The 23,059-nt window shown below is 38.6% G+C and overlaps 1 protein-coding gene across 2 annotated transcripts in view; it reads right to left on the bottom strand.

The window, feature by feature from the left end:
• Nucleotides 1-473: 473 nt before the first annotated feature.
• ccdc85a (coiled-coil domain containing 85A) overlaps nucleotides 474-23,059 on the bottom strand; it is a 30,867-nt gene continuing 8,281 nt past the window's right edge. For both annotated transcript variants that reach the window (XR_010164953.1, XM_063874244.1), the window contains exons 3-4: nucleotides 5,101-5,158; nucleotides 474-3,876 (exon numbers count right to left, since the gene is read on the bottom strand). Coding sequence is in view for 1 of the 2 variants with exons in the window: in XM_063874244.1 (XP_063730314.1) it covers nucleotides 3,861-3,876; nucleotides 5,101-5,158 (74 nt within the window). In the remaining variant the exon portion in view is untranslated. The remainder of the gene's footprint in view (nucleotides 3,877-5,100; nucleotides 5,159-23,059) is intronic.

Raw genomic sequence — 23,059 nt, 5'->3', positions numbered from 1 at the left:
TTGCTCTTGGTCAAGGGAGCACTTGCAATGCTAACTTCTGGGGATTTGGTGGGGTATTTACTGACATATTTTGTGTCGTAGAAAACAAATTAAAAATCTCTTCAGCTTATATTAACCACAGACCATGGTTAGACGCCACATGTCATGCTCCCACTGAAAAACACATTCAAAATAATGCCAAATTCTAGATTAAGTACTGGAATTTGTAAAAGGCTAACTTATTTCCGGGTTTTAGGACTTATTCCTGCAACACAGCTTTGGTGTGTCACCCTGCCTTTAGTCTTCATGCTAAGCTAGGCTAATCAGCTACTATGTTAAGCTCAACTTTTATGCACAGGCTAAAGCGATGCGGAGTAGCGTACGCAAAAACAATAGCAAATACATCACATGAACACGTTCTGCACAGGAGTCAGTTTTACATAAAGACACTTTATTAGCTTATACATACATCTCTGGTTATAATAAGTAGTTATATAACACCAGTAAGTCAAAAATAATAACTGTAGTTATATATTTATAAAACTAAGCAGATATACTACTCTTGACTTTTAGAAACATAAAGGTCTTTGATAATATATTATATATTTAGTACTTGTTTCATCTGTCACCAAATCTATAAAAAAGAAAGGGTGAAGAGGTTATACAATATGGATTCAGGATAAATGTGTTTCAGTCTGTATGTGTGTTGTGAGCCACTGTGTGTGCACATGGTAAAATGTAAAATGTTCCACACATCCACGCATCGAGTTTTATGAGGACAACAGGCCTTGATCATTTCATCTGGTAGTGACAATCCTGGAAATACTTTTCTTAGGATAAAGTAAATATCATGGAATAAATTAGCTCACATTTGCTGGCAACAACAGACATCAGCTAATGCTAATCCTGCTAAAGCTAAGCTCCCTGTCAAGCAATGTGGCAGACTTGATGCATCACTAATAGATGTTTGCTAATCACTACGTTTTTTTTTATTGGATCCTGTCCTCAAAAGCTCCACTAACCCATCCCCAGTATATCTGGGTCTAATGATGGTATGGAAACTTCAAGAAAAATAATTATTTGAAAATTAAACCCAAATAGTTATCGTTGTATTAAAAACTGTTGCTAATTTCACTGACAATATCGGGAAGTGTTTTCAGCGGAATTTGTACCATCTGTAGAACAAAACCGAAGGGAGTTTTAATAGAAAAACTGTTACGACATGTTTCTTTTCTCAAATGTACTGGTTAAATAAGACTTGGGAAGATCCTAAACCACAATAATGTAATTTAACTGACTGTGTTTGCTTCTACCGGATTATACTATTGGTTTAATTAAAACAATGCAGTGCAAAAAGAGCTCAGTAATTTAATTTAACAAGAGCAATTTATACCATTAGTGCTTAAACAATTAGATATGTTTCTTAAATAAATCAGGAATTGCTTAGTTTACCTAGGTATATTATCAGAAAAGGACTTAACCGAAACCAAAACTTAGTGTTGCTGTATAGATGTCTTCGGGCTCCTACACTTTATTTTCTTAACATGCTCTGAAAAAATATTGAACAAGGTATGTTGTCCATATTTGAATACCTGGAAGTGTGGAAAATGACAAGCACACACACAGAGAACCGTATACTGTATAAGACTGAACGCTGACACAAGGTTTAGGATACTCTAACACTGTCAGTATAGGAACAGACCTTGACACAAAAGCATGAAGAATGAAAGCAGATAATTAGTAAAACATTTCTCCTTCCATAAACAACATTACAATTCCTCCACACATCCCTGTGTCTTCTCTCTGGAACCCCTAAAGTTACAGCACCCTGGGTAAATGCCTCATAAATACACAGGAAGTTAACTTTACATAGAAGCTACTTCAAAATATGGCAACTAACATATTTCTCACTTCAAATGGAGGTAAATTCAGTTAATGCTGGTTACTGTATTGTTAATTGTGTTGTGTTTGCGAATGATGCTCATAGAAAGAAAAACCTTTTGTAAGCCTGAAATCTTTCAAGTATAATTAGTGTTTATTGCAATCTGTTTTTTAGTGTGGTTTGTTTAGCCATCATTTCTAATAACAATGTTCTCACCAATATTAGGGCTGCGATGGACTTCATTATTGTTTATTCTTCCTAAAATGCCTTACACCTAAAACATACAAATACAGAACTTGGCAGAGGTTAAGTTGATGTCTTTAAGTTAATTGCTGAGATCTGGGAATGCAGTGACATGGCTTAAAAGTTTGATGGGAAAAGAAACACAATTGCTCTATAAAACTTTAAGGAAACCTCTAAGTCCACCATAGTTTGTCTTATTCATGCTGTTTTCGTTTCAGGTGGGATGACTTGTGTCAAGTCATTAGCAGCTCTAACCTTTGAATGTCAGGTACAGCACCTTGATCTTTTATGGAGGATGTGCTTGTTTGCACAAATTCACTAAATCTGTCTCTGTAAATGTTTCCAGAGGCAGATTTGAGTTTCTTTTTTTACCTTGATCCGCTTACAAAGCAATAACGCATATGTTCAAATCTTGTCAAGCCCACTCAACAAAGCTTTAGCTAATGATGGTAAATAAACATTGTATTATGAAAATGTTTGAATGTTAAACGCTTTTACTGGTTCCTGGTGAAACATTAGCAGCAGTGAGAGTCTGTAATCTTACAGCTCTGATATTCATGACAGGGATTAGCTATCTGCAAGATATCTTTTAAATCATGGCTGCCACAACAATCTTAAATGTTCTCAGTAAATTGTTTGGTCTTTAGGATGTCAAAATATTGTCAGAATTCCTCAACTAAATGTCACATAACCCTAGGTATATAATGTCCAAAAATGTCTGACAGTTTGAAGTCCAAAGATACTAGAAGAACTCAAAAACATTTATGTATGACAGTGGAAAATATATTATTGGTTCAGATGCTATTTGAATCATTGGCAGTTGATTCTGTCAATACACCAATACCTTGTTGTAAAGAAAAGGACCATATAGTCAAACTAAATCGAAACCACCAGAGATTTAAACATTGCAAATGTACCGGGATTTAAAACTGTACGACTTTTAGAAGTGGCAAACGCTATTCCTGGATCATGTGACCATACTTTTCATGTGCAGTCTGACTACTGGCATTTGTGCACTCACTTTCAGTGTTACCTCAAATCCATCTTTTTATCTATGAACTTAGTCCGACCTCCTTTGTTTTTTCCAATGTTGGGGCAATGTTTCTATTTCCGCAGATCTCAGCAATTATTTAGTACAATCTTACTAGTAAACAGGCTTGGCCAATAATGTGGTAACACAGATTTAGCTTCTAGAAAAGCTTATTTAAAATGACTTATTTTGTGCTTTAATTCCAGGGCCATAATGACTTCATAAAATACCGTCGTCACATGTTGCATTTAAGTTCAACATATTATAGATGTAGTGATTGTGGGGCTGTAACTTCCACTTTACTTCATGTAAAAGTTCTTCAATCCAGGAAATCTCTGTCTTTCCAAAGAGGTAGGAATAGTTTGTTGGCACACAAAGACTCACAGCTGTCGTATTTGTTTTCCTTTTCATATGGCGAGCCAGCCGGGATGAGCCTCTGTCTGTACGAACAACAACATTCAGTCTTTTTTCTGGTGGTCCACGGGATATGCATAGCAGCAGCAGCAGCAGCATAGGGCAAAGAGAAAGTGTCTCCAGTTTTTTTCGCCTTGTGTCTAATCATCTGCTCACTGGCCCTCACTGCTTGATTTAGAATTTCATGATCATTTCTCCATATATGCCTCGATCCATTTGTCCTTCTTTCCATCCATCTTGTTAACAACCCTCCTTTTCGTCCTCTGGGGTGTGTGTTTTTGCAGCAGCATCTGATCAAGAGGCATGTCATGGTCAGGAAGCATCAAAGCTGAAAGACAAGAAAGAAACCAAGCAATTACTTTGTGTGTGTGTGTGTGTGTGTGTGTGTGTGTGTGTGTGTGTGTGTGTGTGTGTGTGTGTGTGTGTGTGTGTGTGTGTGTGTGTGTGTGTGTGTGTGTGTGTGTGTGTGTGTGTGTGTGTGTGTGGAGCCTGTGGTCAGCAGAATGCAGAGATCTGTCCTTTCCAGGTAAAGATGGAGGCTGATTTATTCAGCCATTAGGAACTGCTTCATCATTAAATATTAACCCAGCGCCATCACTCACTCACCCTTAGGCCAAACCATTAAGGCATGGGTCACACCAGGGTGACCTCTCTCACACACACACACACACACACACACACACACACACACACACACACACACACACACACACACACACACACACACACACACACACACACAAACAGTAAAGATGTTTTTCAAATGTCAACTTTGATCAGTCATCTTTTTTTTCTGAAGATTTGGTATTATAAAGGAATATACATTGAATTTTAGATTATGTTTTCAGGGGCTTTGAGGTGGATATTGCCATTTCCAAAGTCAGAATGGTTTTTTAAAAATAAATAACCAGAATAATTTCAGGCATTCACAAAAAGCTAGAATACACAGATAGATTCCACTTCGCCCAAAAGAACGACCAATCAGAACCGGTAAACGACCAATCAGGTAAGGGAATTTTTAATGTAGTGTCAATCCATGTTTGTGATCTCTAAACAAAGTCAACAATGATCAAATATTAATCATAATCTGCTTCATTTTGTATGTATCGCATACTCTTTTTTTATTTTAGAAATATATTTAGTTAAATGTATCGTTTATCGGTAAAAATAGGAATATTTGTTACCCTGCTTTCAAGTTGAAAACAGTTTAAACAAAACCAAGCATATACCAACAGCCTGATAAAATATTTCACATCCAAACAGTTAACCAAAACATTAAAACTAAAGCATGTTAGGCTAGAAAAAGTCAATGCAGTCACTATTTAGGCCCACATTTCAACAGAACTAATTCATGTTTAGACATTTACTAGGGATTCAATTAATATGTGCAATATGAAAAGGCTGACACGTGTTAATGTTTAGCTCAATGTTTTCTAGATTAAGCTACTTTCAGATTGAGTATTTAGCCGTTAAAGAACAGGATATTTTTCTCACAGGTAGCTGGAGGCCAAACATTTTTTTATAGAGCTAACAGAGTGGGCATGTGACTCACCTGTCCCAAAGATTTACACTCCTACAGGAATTGGTGCAGCAACCAGCAGAAATCAGAGCTGCAAAAGAAATCACAAGAAACATTTATTAATCACATCAATTCCAGCACTCGTGGTCAAAAATGTGCTTTGTGTGTGACGAAGAGGCCTTAACATGTTAGCTAGTGTCAATGCAAACCTACACTCACAGTGTGAGGTGTATCTCCTCACTCTGAAAAACACAGACACTTTGTTTGCTGTCTATCCACTTTGATTCCCGTCATGGATGGGCAGCCACTGGCAGCATTTTCTATTACCCATCATCCTCTGCTGTCTTTCCTTTGGTGACAGTCACCATAGATATGTCAGCCTGTCTGAATCTGTTCCGGCTGCACAACCGTATTTTTTAAATTCTAATGCATTTATGTAAGAGAGGAGCTTTGAAGTCAGACCTTGATAGTCTACTCTATGCGATAACGATGGAAAAGAACTGTCAACAAAACGGTTGCCTACTATGATGAAAATAACAATTAGATCAGGTTTTATTCTCCAGTTGGGACTCTTTTTTTATGAGACACTGCTAGCTGAAGTATGAGGCAGAATAAGAACATGATAAGAACAATGCCATCCATGACAATTGTTGTGACTGTCTACCACATTATTAATGGGAAAGTAAGCTGAGTTCTAAATTGATATTGAATTCTGCTCTGTTTCAGTTCAAGCAGCTTCTTGTCGTAACAACAGAGGGAGTGTGACAGATGCCAGCTTGGTTTGACAAGGCAAAAAGAAAATGTCTCATTATCCGGCAAATAAGCAGTTCTACAATTCACACAAACATTTATTTTACCATCAATACGCCGAAGATAAATTACATTCATAAAGATTTGATAAGATTGTCTCGTAATGTCTGTATTTTTTCAATAATATACTCACAACAGCTTTAATCTTCCTTAAAAAAACTGTGCTGTTTCTTTCTGCAATATGTATTATACACAGATGGGACTGTCATCTATGCAATCTGTTTTGAATGTGGTGCACACAGGAAAGTAAAAGTAATGTAAGACTGTTTCTGATGCCAAATTAGAAGAGGGAGTTATTGGTAAATACAGTTCAGGTCTACTTAGATAAAAACTTGAATATATCATCATCAATTATTCTTAATACAAAAAAGGTAACGTTGTTATTACCAATTATTACAAAGTTGCCTCTGTGTATTCTTAGCTCTAGCAATGTAATATGAGTGTAAATACGTTGACAGTTTAAGCAAATAAAAGAAAGTGTGTGCAAATAAAAATTGTTAAACTAAAGAACCCTTAAAAAGTTTGGAAACATTGCAATTCAACTGATCTTTGAACATGTTTATTAGGTTAATCCCTTTTTTTAAATTGTGTAAACTCATGCTGCACACCTAACCTGGTCTGGAACAGGTTAAATGTTTCTGATTCAAATCAGCTCTAAAAGCTTCTTTGGATAGGATCAAGATTCTTGCCTATTCCTAAAGAACGGTGGGAGGTTCTATTCAGAATGAGAAAGCAAATACATGCATAGCTTTTCCTAATTCTTCTCCATGAACGATATAGATTTTTGAGGGGAGTTGTTGAGTGCTAGTAATGCCATAGAATGAAGCCATGCAATTACAAAATTGCAGCTTTTTTTTTACCAAACATACTCTGCATTCAAATGGCGATGCAGAAAATCTAAGAATATTGTCTTTCATTATTTATAAGGATGTTCTTGCTGAACGGAATATATATGTCGCCATTTGCTAATGCTAGCTAATAAATAACCCTTCTTTTAAATCCCAGGTAGTACACATTAAACATCATTATTTTATGAATAAGTGTGACGTTGGGGCCTGTACTATGGAGCCAGTTCAACATTTATTAGGCCTAACGAAGCCTAACAAATGCAATCTAGCTAAATTGTCCTAGAACGCAGAGTTTCTCAGTCCGGCAACCAGCCCGTTCAGATGAAAAAGGCGGGGCTAGCAGCATTTGACCAATCACAGACATGAACAAGCGAGCAGACAGTGGGGCGTCACATTTGACAAATTGAGAGTAAACTATACTTTTTGACAATTTAACCTTATAAATCTACGAGTTGAACACATCATCTAAGCTGACGTTATTATATCCAACATAGGGACAACAGTTGGCAGAAAAAAGATCTCCAAGTGTGTGAATGCAAAAATGAACAGGTTGATAAAACCACTGCCCCATCTTAAACACGATTTCAAGTAGATGTGACTTTAATGGCATTTGAATGTTTCGTCAAATGAATGTGCTTTTCAAAACATGCCCTAACGTTCCCACTGTGGAAAATGGTTCTCTGGATTCAAGATTCAATATTCAAGAGTTTTATTATCATGTGCACAGCAGCTACAGTGTAGTTATGGCAATGAAAATCTTAGGTTCCGAGCTCCTCCAACAATGCAACAAATGATATAGGACATGTTTGTTTTTAAGCTTGGTCCTGATTGGTTGATTTTTAAACTCCTCGTAATGCAGCTTATAATACACAGATTATTTAACATACGATGCTACAACATAACCGTTTCCATCATTTAGAAGAGTGAAACTAGGGGCCTGCTGTTTTACAAATCCAAGCGAGCATGTGGCAGAGCAGCTGTGAGGAGGAAGAGGAGCTGACCACTGACTGTGGTCATTTATCAACCCTCAAACACAGCTTAACCAGTGTGTGTGTGTGTGTGTGTGTGTGTGTGTGTGTGTGTGTGTGTGTGTGTGTGTGTGTGTGTGTGTGTGTGTGTGTGTGTGTGTGTGTGTGTGTGTGTGTGTGTGTGTGTGTGTGTGTGTGTGTGTGTGATGAATATTCTAATTAAACGGCAAACACTGACAGTTCCTACTCTCCCTCTCTCTGTTCATGCATCCATGCTGCCCTCTTTCTCATGTTGACCTGCTTAAGGCTTCTGGTTGTGTCTCAGTGGTCCAGGCTGTCACACACACACACACACACACACACACACACACACACACACACACACTGGGTTGGTTCACAGCTGTGTGCTCTGCTTCGCTTCAATGCTCCTCGCTGAGTGTGTCAGAGAGAGTGATGGACGGAGGAAGGAAGGGATGGAGGGAAAAGAATAGTGAGTGTCATGGCGAAAGAAAGAAAAGGCGTAGTGTGTATTTAAGAAGTGTAGAAATAGAGGATCCCTTTGAATGATAGAACTGGCCTTCTGTTCTCCATCAAAGGGGAGACACAAACACACACACACACACACACACACACACACACACACACACACACACACACACACACACACACACACACACACACATACACACAGAAGGTGAATATGCTGCATCTATTTGAATACATAACCCATAACAGACTTGGAGCAGACAACTGGACAACTGTGTGTGTACACTTCTACAAAGGGGTTTTAAATAAGTGTGTGTGTGTGTGTGTGTGTGTGTGTGTGTGTGTGTGTGTGTGTGTGTGTGTGTGTGTGTGTGTGTGTGTGTGTGTGTGTGTGTGTGTGTGTGTGTGTGTGTGTGTGTGTGTGTGTGTTAGCATCCATTCATATACAAATTGTTCCTGTGTTGAAATAAAAGGAAAACAGGGCTTCAAAGCTGACTAGATATGAATTGCCAGGGAAGCAGCTGTTGGCCTAGTTAGCAGGCCTGTCCTTAACATAGGACCTCAGATCACACTCATACAGTTTTACAATACACAAGCTCATGCACGCTCAAACACAGCCTGCACTTGAACGCAACAACACAAGGTAGCAGCTTCCGTCCAACATTGCCTAAGACCTTTGCTGACCTCCCTGATTGTTGCACCATTATGCGTGCATGTGTTTTATTGCATGTATGTTTGCTTCCATTGCTTCAGCTGGGGCCTGTGTGTGTTTTTGTGTCACTGATTTCCCTATGATGTAGCATAGCATAATGCACAAGGCCTTCAGGTCAACACCTGATTAATATTTTCAACTTCCTGACCCACTTACTCGTAAAAATGAGTCCCCCCATTACATTTCATTTACAGAAAACCTGAACAAGGAATGGTTTTTACCTACAAATCCACCAGTTCTATCAGCCAACCTCATGGAATATGTAGCTATAAGAGAACGTTTGGCAACTGTTTGGAAATATATCGCACCTACAGAACATTACAAATCAAACGTCACGTACAAAAATACAAAAGCAATACCAGTGAGCTTACTCCGAATGCCTGAACTCTACATACCCATTACCTGATGGTATTTGTTGGTAATAAGTATTTGGACAGCCATGTAGCCTAAAACACGTTACCAACTATTCTAAATGAATTGTATATTCAGAAGTTTTTGAAATGTGCTTTTTCACTGTCTCATCAAGTGATATGGATTAAGACCACTTTTATGTCAAATACACCCCAGAGGTTTTTAGCCTAGCTTAGCAAAAAGACTTGAAGCTGGGGGAAACAACAAGCTAGCTATGTCTAAAATGAAAACATATGCCTACACACACCTTTAGATCTAAAAAAATAACCCGATTGTTATTTTATTCCAAAAATGTGAAATGAACATGTGTGGTATAAGAAAAATGTATGCAATGTAGCTGTAGATTGGATGTGTTTAGTCTCGATTAGCATTTTGACTTTAAATTGATACAGCTAAATTGGCAGCATCCAACAACACACACATTCGAGTCATTTGAGGATAAGTAACCTGCCTTCATTTGAGAAGTCTGTCTCACAGTGACATAAAATACAGGAGCAGATGAGAATTTGCTGATGGACGCTTTAACAGGGACAGGGATGAAAAAGGATGCTGCTGAGAGCCTTGGCTAGCTTGATAACTGCATCATTGCTCCTATCATATTGCAGTAAACACACACACACACACACACACATATGCTCATAGAATCCTTTCTCATAGGGACTAGGAGTTGAGCTGTACCCAACCATTTTTGGGAAATGTTTGTTTGAGGGGCAATAAGTGCACTAGCACGGTCATCCCTCAGGGGGTGCCACTGTGCTATTCACACACACGCACATGCACGCACGCACGCGCGCACACACACGCACACACACACGCACACACACACACACACACACACACAGACTGAACGAAAAACACACCTTATGTGCTAAAACTACTTTCACAAAGACTCCTGAATCTCTTTAAATAGTTTTCCTTTTGTAAACTGTTTTTTTTTGTCCCCAAACGTTGCGAGGTCCTTATGAGGTGAGGGTGTGAACAGATTAATGTCCCCAGATTGAGATAAATACCAATTTACAAACCTGCTAGAGCTATTGGGATGTTGAGAGTTGAATCAATGCTACTTTATGATATATGCAGATGCTTGAGTCCACAGAGGACACTCAAGTCTCTCTTTCCTAAATATAAAATGCTTTCCCTAGCTCTGACTTTAACGGTAAATACTTCAAATAGGATTATGTGGATTAACTTCCACTGAGGTAATAAACAGAGTGATTCTCTCATGAAATTAAGGACTGTCATCACTTATTCAGCCCAAAGCTAACACCAACATTATGCATTCACTACATCCCCTGTCATATTTGTTTTAATGCCATTGTGGTTATCTGTCCTGGCCTTATTAGTTTCACCTGCACCTCATCAGCCCTGCAATCAACTAACTTTCTGTACATCTGCATGTGGTGTCCTAAATAGTTCTGCTTCCATTTAAGTCATGGATTACTGCTGTATTTCTTGTTTGTCATGTTGAGAAGTTCTGTTCTGTTTCTATAGCAGAAGTTATCTAATGTGCTAAGATGTCTCAGTTTAAGAGTCTTTGTTCCCTCCCAGGTCAGCTCTGACATGGTGGGTTGCTAAATGTCATGTTTGGCCCATTCATTTAACCACCATAAACTATTAATTTCTCGTTAAAACTGATTGTTCTGCTGAGGAAATGGTACAGCTGGTGTGTCTATGCATTAATTCTCTTGTTTGGACACTTTGGAGAATCATATAGAAATATTATGGACTAAGGTTGATACGGCTATGTGTACGCAAGCAAGCAATAACCAAATTGCAAACCTGGTATTCATGGAGAAAGACTTATTAGTTAATTAGTGATTCAGAGTTGTGTTCTTGGCAATGCAGTACATTCATCTATGTACCACAACATTGCGTTGACACACCTACATCAGGAGAGCTGAGTAAAAGTCAGAACAAGAAGCCGAAGGTGTGCTGATCCCTCCCCCACACATCCCACAGCTCCATCATACATCACTCTGTCAGACTCCAATCAAAGCCTGAAAAATATCCTGATGCTATGCAGTGTCTGAAACCCTAGGGATTAAACTACTCTCCCACTCACACATATAGCACACGCAGATACATTTACTCAGCCTGTCAATCTGACACACACTGTGTTTTAGCCTCCATCTCTAAAGGGAGCTGCTGGCAGCACAGGGAGCAGATGCAGGTGAGTTTAACGCTTTCATGGAAACACAGTTACATCATGTTCGAGTACATGTGCATCCGTAGGGTGAAACTGGATCACACCCCTCTCCATGTGATCAAAAACAACATAATCAACATACATTATCTTTCTTATTAATGACTTCATTACAATATTACAAACAGGGTGAAAACCTGTCTCATATTTTAGCATGCTTTAAAAAATAGGATTAATTTTTTTCCATTGGAGAAATGATCATGTGTTCAGGTACGCTTAATGAGTTTGTTAGGGGCTTGTTCACAATGCACAATAAATGAAAGAGGAATGGTAAGGTGTTATAACTGTGGGGGTAACAAATGTAACAGAATAAGAACTCACATCTGGTAGTTCTTATTTTTATTTATTTTCGCAAGTTTGCGAATACTGCTCCTTTATTTTTGTCGATGTCAGGTTTTCTTTTTGGATTGACGTAAAGGGTCACTATTAAGTTTTGGGGGTTTTTCCTTTTCCTGTAGTGTACTATACATATATATTGAGCAGGTAAATGCGAAAATCCCCAAGTAAATGACTTTGCAATTCTTCGAGATCCAGTTGTGAAGCTAAACATGTGAAGTTTTCTTCTGAGGATGGTGAAAAGGTAATTTGGTTTGCAAACCTAAGAGGGTTTTTATCTCTTAAGGATATTTAATGTGCTCTGTTACCTTTGTGGCCACAAACAGGATGAGATGAAGCTGGTGTCCACAATATGAAGGGTTTATATGGTGGGAAGCATTCATGAGTTCAGTTACATTTACAGAAAAATCTGATTGATGGTTTTATATTTTAAGTAAACAATGTTTGTCGGGGAGGATGAAAGGTGAAGGGAGTTTCCAAACCTCTAAGAGTCATCCTTTGAAACCACAACTACCTAAAGCAGATTTCAAGAAAACCCAGCCATTTATACGACAGACCCCTTGTGATTAAATTATTTTTTGTCTAAAAAAGGCAAACAACCTTTTAATTTGATCCAGTGAATCTTTCAGGTGATTTTCAGATGTGTCCTTTTTATTTTCACATGTTTATTTTCACAAAATCCTAAATAACAGCCCCATGCTGTTAAGCAAAACAAACTTTGGGAAATTGGAAGCTAGTATAAGTGGTATTGAGGTAAAGAAAGAAAAAAAGGGAAAGAGGAATTGGCAGCACAGATATCGTACACAGAGGAGGGACGGATGTGCGTGCTTCACCCAGAGTTACTCACAGTGATTCTGAAGACGCAGCAACCTTCAGCTTTGCACATTGCTGCTATGACACATCACCAAGGTAAATACTGAGTGTTCGTCAAACAAAGTCACAGTCTGCGTCAGCCAGTCAACTTACGTCACACACATTGTTAGTCGACCTCTCTTCAGTTCAATTTAAAAAGTCTCAGTAATGGAGTTAGATTCTTTCTCTGTTGGTGTGAAGCAAGGGATATCGTTATTCTGCCCACACACTTTGACACACAAACACCCAATTTGATTTCCTGTTTTCCATCAAACGGAGACATACCAGTTGTCAGTAGCTGGGGGAACAGATTGTGGGGGCTTAGCTGGCATTGAGGGTCATGAACGTCTGTTCCAAACACCCCACAGGGAATTCTCACTGGGATAAGAGCCAGTGAACTCTCCCTTCGTTCTGCCCTGCTGGACTTTCATCCTAACAGACCACAGCCGGATGAGGGAACACTCGCCCACATGGTGGAGATAGGATGAGATGTAGGTTTAATAATGCCCTTGGAGAAATTAGATCATCGCAACAGCAGATTTTATGTCGAATTATGAAACAAAAAACTGAGACTAGATAGGAATGAATGAACAATAGAAGAGAGCTGGATATGTTTGGAAACATAGTTAGAAAGTGTCCTTTTAAAGTCATTTCTCCTGCTTTTTGTTCTGTAATTTAAAAAAAACTCATTGCCTGTGTCAGTGTGTCCACTTATTAAAGTTCACAAAGTGCTTTATCATGACTGGATTGTAGTTGGTGGGATTCAAATACTTAAATTGACAGACTTTAATGTCATTATTAAAGATCCTGAAGCTAAGTCAGCCTTACTGATCCATTGATTTTGCAATGAAGTAATTTTACATGATGGATGTTGTCTTTCTGTTTAGTTCTGGGTGGAATAAAAACACAAGAGTAAAAGAATTACCTCAGCTGACTGTCATGTCTTTTCAATAGAATATTCAAATCCACGGCACTACTCACACTGCTAGAATGCAAGGTGTCCGATTTTGGAAAATTCTCAGATCAAATACAGAAACTGTCACCCCAGCACATGGGTGTGTTTGACCCTGTTGCTTAACACAAAGACGCAATATTTTAAAAGATGTTTTTCAGAAAGTGGTAAGTGAAGGACATTTGATTGAGCAGGAATTTCTAATTCCCCTAAGGTTATTGGTTGATTTTCATTAGAAGTGTTCTTAACTAAAAAAGACTGATGCAAATGCTGTGTTGATTTTGTTTGTTGAACCAAAGCATTGGTTTTTAGGTTGTACAATATAGGCATATTTAACATTATTGTAATCGTGGTATTTTCCCTATTAGATTTCTGTGATTGTTGCCTATAGTCTATATCAGTAGCTGCATTGGTTGGCATGTAAATGTATCATAAACGAGTGAACATGCAAACACCCACAGAAGAAATTAAAAGTACCAGAAAACCCAGCCGGAGGATACTTCACCTACCTTTTTGTCTTTGCTTAATAAACGTGTTAGCCTCAAAGAAGTCCTCCTCCTAAAATGCTTTGTGAATCGCTTTTATCTTAACCATAAGCTAGTCTTAACCGTAACGGGATATTCTTTAGAAAATCACAATTCTAAGGAATGTTTTAGAATTTGACAATTGGAGAAAATATTTGTACTAGTAGGGTTAGGGTTAAAGTTATACAGAGGCTTAATGAACACAGAAAACTAACAGGTATTAAGAAGTTTCAATAATCTACATCCATGTCACATTATATTCCCAACTGCAACAAACGATTATTTTGATCATCGATTAATCTATCGATTATTTCTACGATTAATCGGATAAAAAATTGCGGCAAAAAAATGTTTTCCATTATTTCATTCAGAAAACTTTATTTCCAAATTGACAAAATCAACACACACGACAACCCAAATGTAGGCGATGTTCAGATTCACTAAAAAACTATTCAATGTGTCATAGTTCACTCCTTACCTTCAAGAAACTCATAAAAACTCACCTCTTCAAACTGGCTTTTAATGTGACTGTTGTTACATTGCTCGATTGTAATGGGACTTTGACTTTATTTATTTGTTTTCTTCACACTGAATATGTTTATGAACTGTATAGGCGTATCTTTATGATGAAGAGTGGAAGTACGTTCACAGTCAGTGTGCACCACAGTGATGGAAAAGCAAACAATGTAAAGAATAATCAGTGAATTGTGTTTTTTGTCTCCAGCTGTCAAACCAGCTTTTTGTTATTATAATTCAAAGTATAGTCTAAGTCTAAATTAGCTAATTTTACTGTATGATCTTGCATTGGCCATTGGAATAGCTGGATAAATACTATTACTGTACATGCTTGTTGCCCTTTCAGTAAACATGTTCTCTATGCTAACACATTTAGTGTTTTGTGCAGGTTTGATTCATCTAGGTTTTGCCACGGTAATTTTTCACTATTGGCATTGAGATACTCTGCCTAGGTCGTAATTTTGGTATCTTAACAGCGCTTGTATAGGATGCCAATATTTCAACGATGGCTGTCCACGTGTCAGTATATTTGGAGACACTTGTGTCTCTAAATGAACATGAAATGTACCTGTAAATGTTAAAATATCAAACCTGACCTTTTAAATATAAAGTGAAGCAAGTTTCGCTTAAGCAGCTCAAAGGGTCACACATTTCTTTATCCTCAGGTTTATTTAGTGACAGCCCAAAAGCTGCAGGTTTTCAGGACTATGTGGTTTATTATTATTTATAGCAACAGCAATGTAATATATTATGTGCTCCCTTGACAGAAACTGGATGACTGTGTGTGTGTGTGTGTGCGTGCGTGCGTGCGTGCGCACTTTCAGCTTGTCGTGAAGATACTTTCTGCCTTTGAACAGTAATGTGATAGCAGGCAAGCTAAACCCCCACAAAAAATGCTGTGTTTTCAATTGCACCTAGGGCACTGATGTAACACACACAATAAAGCTAACACACACACACACACACACACACACACACACACACACATATACACACAATGACAATGAAACATAGACACAACCATGCATGCCATCTGTTGAAGTCAACACTGTACATGACCCTTGCAAACAAAGAAAAGCACACCCAGAATACATGCACCCACACACTCAATAATTAATTGGGGAAGGTTATTTTGCAGTACTACACAACGTAAGGGTAAGGAAAGGTCTTGTGTCACTCAAAGCCATCCCACACTTAATTAAGGAAACTGCGTTAAGTGTGTGTGTGTGTAAATAGCAACATATCATTTCTCAGTGGTAAATGTAACCGAGAAAAGCCATTGTTGAGGATTCAGCTAGTGTAACTCTGGGTCCATTTGCAGATGAATGATGACAAAAGAGGCCTTTCTCATTTCCTAAATCTGCTGTCAGTGATACTGCCAGTGTGTGATGTAAGAGCCCTAAATCCTATAAGCCATTTGGTGGGATTTTAGATAGGGAAAGATTTAACGAGGTACCTACTTCTTTTAAAATCAGTACCTTTTAGTAACCTGAGTTTACCTTTTGACCTGTGCTTACTGGTATGCAGGCAACAGAGAGGAAACAAATCAACAACTGATGCAGAAAGAATGAGAAAATATATGAGAACTAAAACTGGGATTTCACAAGTGCAACCTTTTGTACAAACGTGTACTTCTGAGTGACTGACTTTAGTCTGTAGGAGACTATCGGGATGGCAATACATTAGGGAGATCAAATAGAGGTTTGTTATACTGTATGTACAGATAGGAAACTAGTGATGATCAAGGGAGGGAATGGGAATGAGGAAAAAGTTTAGCTTACACACATAAAGCAAATTAAAAAAAACAAGTTTAAGTATTTGAAATTGTCCGGATCTTACCTTTAAAGATGAAAAGTTGGATTAATCTGGATGATTCCCTAAGTGTACTGCCTGTCAGGTATTGTGAAAGCTCATGCAATGCATACATTGCCCTCGTCATAAGTAACAATCAACACCGTTAGCTAGACAGCTCGCTAGCAAAATTGATTGTGGAACCAAATCATTACAAACTGCTTAATTAACCCTAGAAAATGAAGAGTGGCTTGTTAACCACAATTTCACGTCACCACTGCTGAGTTTAAGGTGAACATGTTCGACGTAATTAGGTTAAGTAGTCTCATTTAGCCATTTTTTGGCAACCTTTCTTAAGTAAAAGCTACTCCAAATGGGTTTGACCTATTTTATGTTGTAGAACAAAACGTGAAAAACTTGTGGGTTGTATTAACCAAAGACCTTCAACACAAGGTAGCACGGGAATTGCTAAAATGCGAGCTAATTTTCAGGTTTAGCACTCATTCACCGTCACCACTGTATAGAGGAATTCAGGGAGGGATCAAGTCAGCATTGGTGACTATTTTAACTTGCTAGGTTCTGCTCTCACTTTACAGTTTGTCTGCATGTTCTTTGTCATTGTTCTGGCCTCGAACAAAAAGTACCACCTTGGAGTGATGGCCACATGTGGTGATGAACTTAGAGGGCTATTCTGTGCACAGAATAGATGGGTCCAAGACCTTAAAGGGAGGTGGATTTTGATCTTTTTTTTTAACAATCTATTCTGCAAGGACAAATAAATAGTCTCTCAGTTCCACTCGTTAGTGTGGAAACAAGCAACAATAAACTGCAACAAATTATTAACTTTGGTATTTTAGTCTCTGCAGACCATTTACATGCACACAAACATATACAGTATAAATCACGACAGGAGATGGAAAACCCCAAAAAGCATTATATATATACAGTGGGGCAAAAAAGTATTTAGTCAGCCACCAATTGTGCAAGTTCTCCCATTTAAAAAGATGAGAGAGGCCTGTAATTTTTATCAGGGTTATACCTCAACTATGAGAGACAGAATGAGAAAAAGAAATCCAGAAATCACATTGTAGGATTTTTAAAGAATTTATTTTCAAATTATTGTGGAAAATAAGTATTTGGTCAATAACAAAAGTTCATCTCAATACTTTGTTATATACCCTTTGTTGGCAATGACAGAGGTCCAACGTTTTCTGTAAGTCTTCACAAGGTTTCCACACACTGTTGCTGGTATTTTGGCCCATTCCTCCATGCAGATCTCCTCTAAAGCAGTGATGTTTTGGGGCTGTCGCTGGGCAACACGGACTTTCAACTCCCTCCAAAGATTTTCTATGGGGTTGAGATCTGGAGACTGGCTAGGCCACTCCAGGACCTTGAAATGCTTCTTACGAAGCCACTCCTTCATTGCCCTGGCGGTGTGTTTGGGATCATTGTCATGCTGAAAGACCCAGCCACGCTTCATCTTCAGTGCCCTTGCTGATGGAAGGAGGTTTTCACTCAAAATCTCACGATACATGGCCCCATTCATTCTTTCCTTTACACGGATCAGTCGTCCTGGTCCCTTTGCAGAAAAACAGCCCCAAAGCATGATGTTTCCACCCCCATGCTTCACAGTAGGTATGGTGTTCTTTGGATGCAACTCTGCATTCTTTCTCCTCCAAACACGACGAGTTGAGTTTTTACCAAAAAGTTCTATTTTGGTTTCATCTGACCATATGACATTCTCCCAATCCTCTTCTGGATCATCCAAATACCCTCTAGCAAACTTCAGATGGGCCTGGACATGTACTGGCTTAAGCAGGGGGACACGTCTGGAACTGCAGAGGAAGTCCCTGGCGGCGTAGTGTGTTACTGATGGTAGCCTCTGTTACTTTGGTCCCAGCACTCTGCAGGTCATTCACTAGGTCCCCCCGTGTGGTTCTGGCATTTTTGCTCACCGTTCTTGTGATCATTTTGACCCCACGGGGTGAGATCTTGCGTGGAGCCCCAGATCGAGGGAGATTAGCAGTGGTCTTGTATGTCTTCCATTTTCTAATAATTGCTCCCACAGTTGATTTCTTCACACCAAGCTGCTTACCTATTGCAGATTCAGTTTTCCCAGCCTGGTGCAGGTCTACAATTTTGTCTCTGGTCTCCTTTGACAGCTATTTGGTCTTGGCCATAGTGGAGTTTGGAGTATGACTGTTTGAGGTTGTGGACAGGTGTCTTTTATACTGATAACGAGTTCAAAAAGGTGCCATTAATACAGGTAACGAGTGGAGGACAGAGGAGCCTCTTAAAGAAGAAGTTACAGGTCTGTGAGAGCCAGAAATCTTGCTTGTTTGTAGGTGACCAAATACTTATTTTACCGAGGAATTTACCAATTAATTCGTTAAAAATCAGACAATGATGATTTTCTGGATTGTTTCTCCCATTCTGTCTCTCATAGTTGAAGTGTAACTATGATGAAAATTACAGGCATCTCTCATCTTTTTAAATGGGAGAACTTGCACAATTGGTGGCTGACTAAATACTTTTTTGCCCCACTGTATATGTATCTTCAATACATGCCTACAGGCACAATTTGGGGTTAGGTATCTAGAGACAGGACACTTTAACATGTTGAATCCAGGCCCTGAGGATCAAACAACTGACTGATTGGCAGACACCTGATAAACCCCACAACTGCCCACTTTTATTGAAAAGTAAATAGCTAAATTGATGAAAGGAAGGTCAAATGAGAAGATAGACCTTGATACAGAAAGCAATGGAAAAAGAGAATAAGCAGGTGAATAGCTGAGTGATTGGAGGCTGTCTGAGGTGGATGGAAAATGTCAGAGCCCACTCCATCCGTCCCTCCTATAGCCAGGATCTCTGGAGGGCACAAATTACATTCTAGTTTGACACCAAAGCAGCTGAGGTTCATGTTATGCCCTGACACACATAGAAACACACACACATACACACACACACCACACAAATCACACTCATTTCAGTCTGGAGCAGACAAATTCAATTAGACCAGCACTGGCTAAATGGGTTTATCTGAACAGTGCGAGCTTGTTACATAGAGCCCCTAAGCCATGCGTGTGTGTATGTGCGTGTGTGTATGTGTGCGTGTGTGTGTGTGTGTGTGTGAGAAAGAGAGAGTTTTAAAGTATAAACCACAGAAGCTCAACTCACATGAAGGATTGTTGTGTGTTTACAGTGCTAACAGGAACACATGAATGGAGAATGATTTGGCCCACACAGCTAACTGACTTACAAGAGGGTTGAACAGCAGGACATACGAGAATACAAATGACCCCCCTGCCTTGTATGGCGGCGTTATGTCTTTGTTTATAGGGCTGCTGCAGGGCTGTTGTGGTTACTGATGTTACGGATGCATGATTAATTTCCAGTAAGATGCTAAAAGGTCTTACAGTAAGGTTTCTGCAGCACAGATACTGCAGATCGATGGACATTAGATGGAAAAGAAGTATGGTAATCGTCATGTGGTGTCTTGCTTTTGTAGTAAAGAATCTTTATTTTTTTTCCACATTGACTTACATCTAGATTTCCTTAACCCAATCACCCAAGTCCTTTTATCTGAAGTATAAATGCATGTTACTCAGCATGCTATAAATTGTAATTTTCAGGCTTCCCTACGACAGGTTTTATTGGTGTGAAGTTTGTGCAAGGGTTTGTTTTGCCTGCATATGTTTGAAGTCCCTAATTTGTGAAGGAGGTTTCCATAGATGTTCAATAAGTTCCTTAAAAATCATTTTAAAATGGTACAGATTATAGTTTTTTAATAATATTTGCTAGTGAACTCTTTATGTATTTGTACATGTAGTCTAGTAGTTTATGTCCCTGTGCCATTTCTGTTTTTACTTCCTGTCTGTGTGTGTTTCCCGCAATGTTTTATTCTCCTGGCCTTATTATTTCCACCTGTTACCCATCAGCCCTGCAACCACCTGACCTTCAGTACACCTGCAGTGTGTCCCTTTAATAGTTCTACTTGTATTTAATCCCCCTGATGCTTATGACAGCAGAACAAAAAAGGAAGTGTAATATTAGAGTAAAATAAGTTAGCCGGAATAGGAGCTGTGAAAATGCATCCTGCTTCAGACAATGGCTGAACAGACAACAAAAACAAATGAAGACTTCTTAATAATCCTCCTTCCAGATCCGATAACCATGTTGACATAAATCCTAAGTAGGTTTATTGGCATCCACACATTCAGAGAATCAGGAACTGGAAAAAGTACCATCTGTTGCGCTAATTCAAAAAAGTGTTATGGCTGTGTTCATTCTTCAATCAAGAGAGATGGTGGGTTCATGATGAAGCAGGTGATCAAAGATGTTTCCTCAAACCTACAGTCATTTATACTGAAGCCTTCTTTGGGTTATGGCTGTGTACATAGCCTAATGGGTTTTGCACATTCATTTTCCACATCCTATTCAGCACATTTCCAACATGGCTGGCATCCCCAGTTTGGCTCAAGAGAGTTGTTTCACCACAAAGAAATACAGTAGATACCGCAAACTACAGTAGCGAAATACTAGATTTGTAAACCATTGCCTTGTTACAGCAAACTGAATGTAACAAAACATAATGTATACAAGGGCCAAAGAGCAACTCCACACATGTTACATATAAATATCAGTTTACAGTCATAACTATTACTTAGCCTATAAACCGCTGAATTTTGTCTGCTAAGGCTCTGGAGGATTTTGCCTGAGAAAATAAACCCGACGATGTCACAATGATGTCAACCATCTACCCTTGGTACATTAATAACTGAAAAGCTCTGCTATAAACGTAATGTGGTTGTTAACCAAGCAGAGAACAAACACTTACTTAGAAATGCAATCATTTATCAATTACCATGATGTAATTAAGCTGCATTATTGGGTTGATCAGCTTGATCCAAAGTAGCAACTAGAAGGCAGTCTCTATTTATTAATTGTTGGTTAGTTGCCTGAAATAAGAACTATGATCAACCTAAGCTTAAGAGACTTTCACAATTTGTTCTATAAGATAGAATACTACAGTAAATACCTCACGGGTGAATGTTTGAGGCTTCTGTGTCATAAAAACAGCAGTTGCTAATAAGTGTAAAAATAAGACAACTATACCGTAGTCTCGTATCATACTGCACATTAGCCTTTAGCTTAGCATTGGTAATACGCAGCCATGCGACCATCCTGCCAAACAAAATGTGCAAGTGTCAAAATTGTCCTGCTCGGCTTCCCTAAAATATATCATGACTGCATCACTCTATTGTCAGCAATTGCTCCAGGGTAGGAATGAAATGTTATTTGTTGTGCAATCCTAGGTAGAATCACATTTTCTTGTCAAGTCAAATCAAATTGTATAGCGCCAAATCATAACTGAAGTTATCTCATGATCCTTTGCATACAAAGAAGATCTGGACATACTCCACACCGCCAATGTTCTTGATATCTGTACTTCACTTTCTGATGGCCTAATTTTTGACTTGTAGAAAATGTCAACCACTCACAACATACTGCTGTGTGAAGTAACTCTCAAATGCATGAACCACCCTAGAAATGAAAGTAGGATAACCCCAACCCTAACACTAAATGTCATATGACGATGTTTAGAAATCTCATGAAAGAGAAGCTTTGAATCACACCAACTGTAAACCCGGTGGACAGCCTGGGGGTAACATTAGTGTTAGAAACAGCATTAATTGATACTACCAGTACAACTATAAAAGGGGAATATCACAGAGGGCCCTTTCAATTATTTAGTGCACTGAGGCAGCAGTGCAGAGAGACCACCAAAGTGAATGACCGCAATTTGTAAAAGAGCTTTATGGTGGACGCTTAATGAAGATTTACGCTGCACGTATGCTGGGTGGCAACACTGCGTTAGAGAGCTGCAAAGATTGGAATTACACGCTTGTGTACGTGCACAAACATAGGGCGAAAAGAGGTTAACAGGAAAGAAGGTAGAAGTGGAATAAATGAAGGATGAAAGAGGCAAGAACTTAGTAAGAGCAGTGAAAGCTTCAGGCTGCTGAGAAAAAACACTGCTAATAAAAGAATGTATTGTCCAGAGGTTTCAGCATTACAGAACCAATTAAAGAAGCTAAAGTTGGGGCTGAATATTATAATCAAAATTTTGACACAGTATGTGATTAATCAATTGATTGTATTCTGCACTTTCTGGAACTAAGGTCTTATTTCTAGCTTTGACGTTAGCTTAGTGGTGTCTCAATAAACGCCTAATAGAGTGGTGCAGTAATAAGTTCTGAAACCAGGAAAAGACTTCCGGTTCCCTTTTCTCGAAGTCAATGTTTTTTTGGTTACACGGTTGTCAAGTTTTTTTCTACGAGAAAAAATGCGTCAGTTAATATTCCACTGATGAATGTCTGAAGCTTCTATTCATCATTAAAACAGCAGTTTCTAATAAGTGACTAAATAAACTAATAAACGCCATCACGACGACACAAGTCTGCCTTTAGGTTAACGGTGGTAATGTACAAACACACGACTGATGTAATGTGTTTATTGCCAAACTTTAGATTTTTAATTCTGCCTTTTGCATTTACACTTCAAAAAATCACAAGGTGGC

Source organism: Eleginops maclovinus, chromosome 22, assembly GCF_036324505.1.
Source record: "Eleginops maclovinus isolate JMC-PN-2008 ecotype Puerto Natales chromosome 22, JC_Emac_rtc_rv5, whole genome shotgun sequence".
NCBI lineage: Eukaryota > Metazoa > Chordata > Actinopteri > Perciformes > Eleginopidae > Eleginops > Eleginops maclovinus.
Note: the sequence above shows the minus strand (reverse complement) of the source record. Positions and strands in the feature narration are given on the sequence as shown.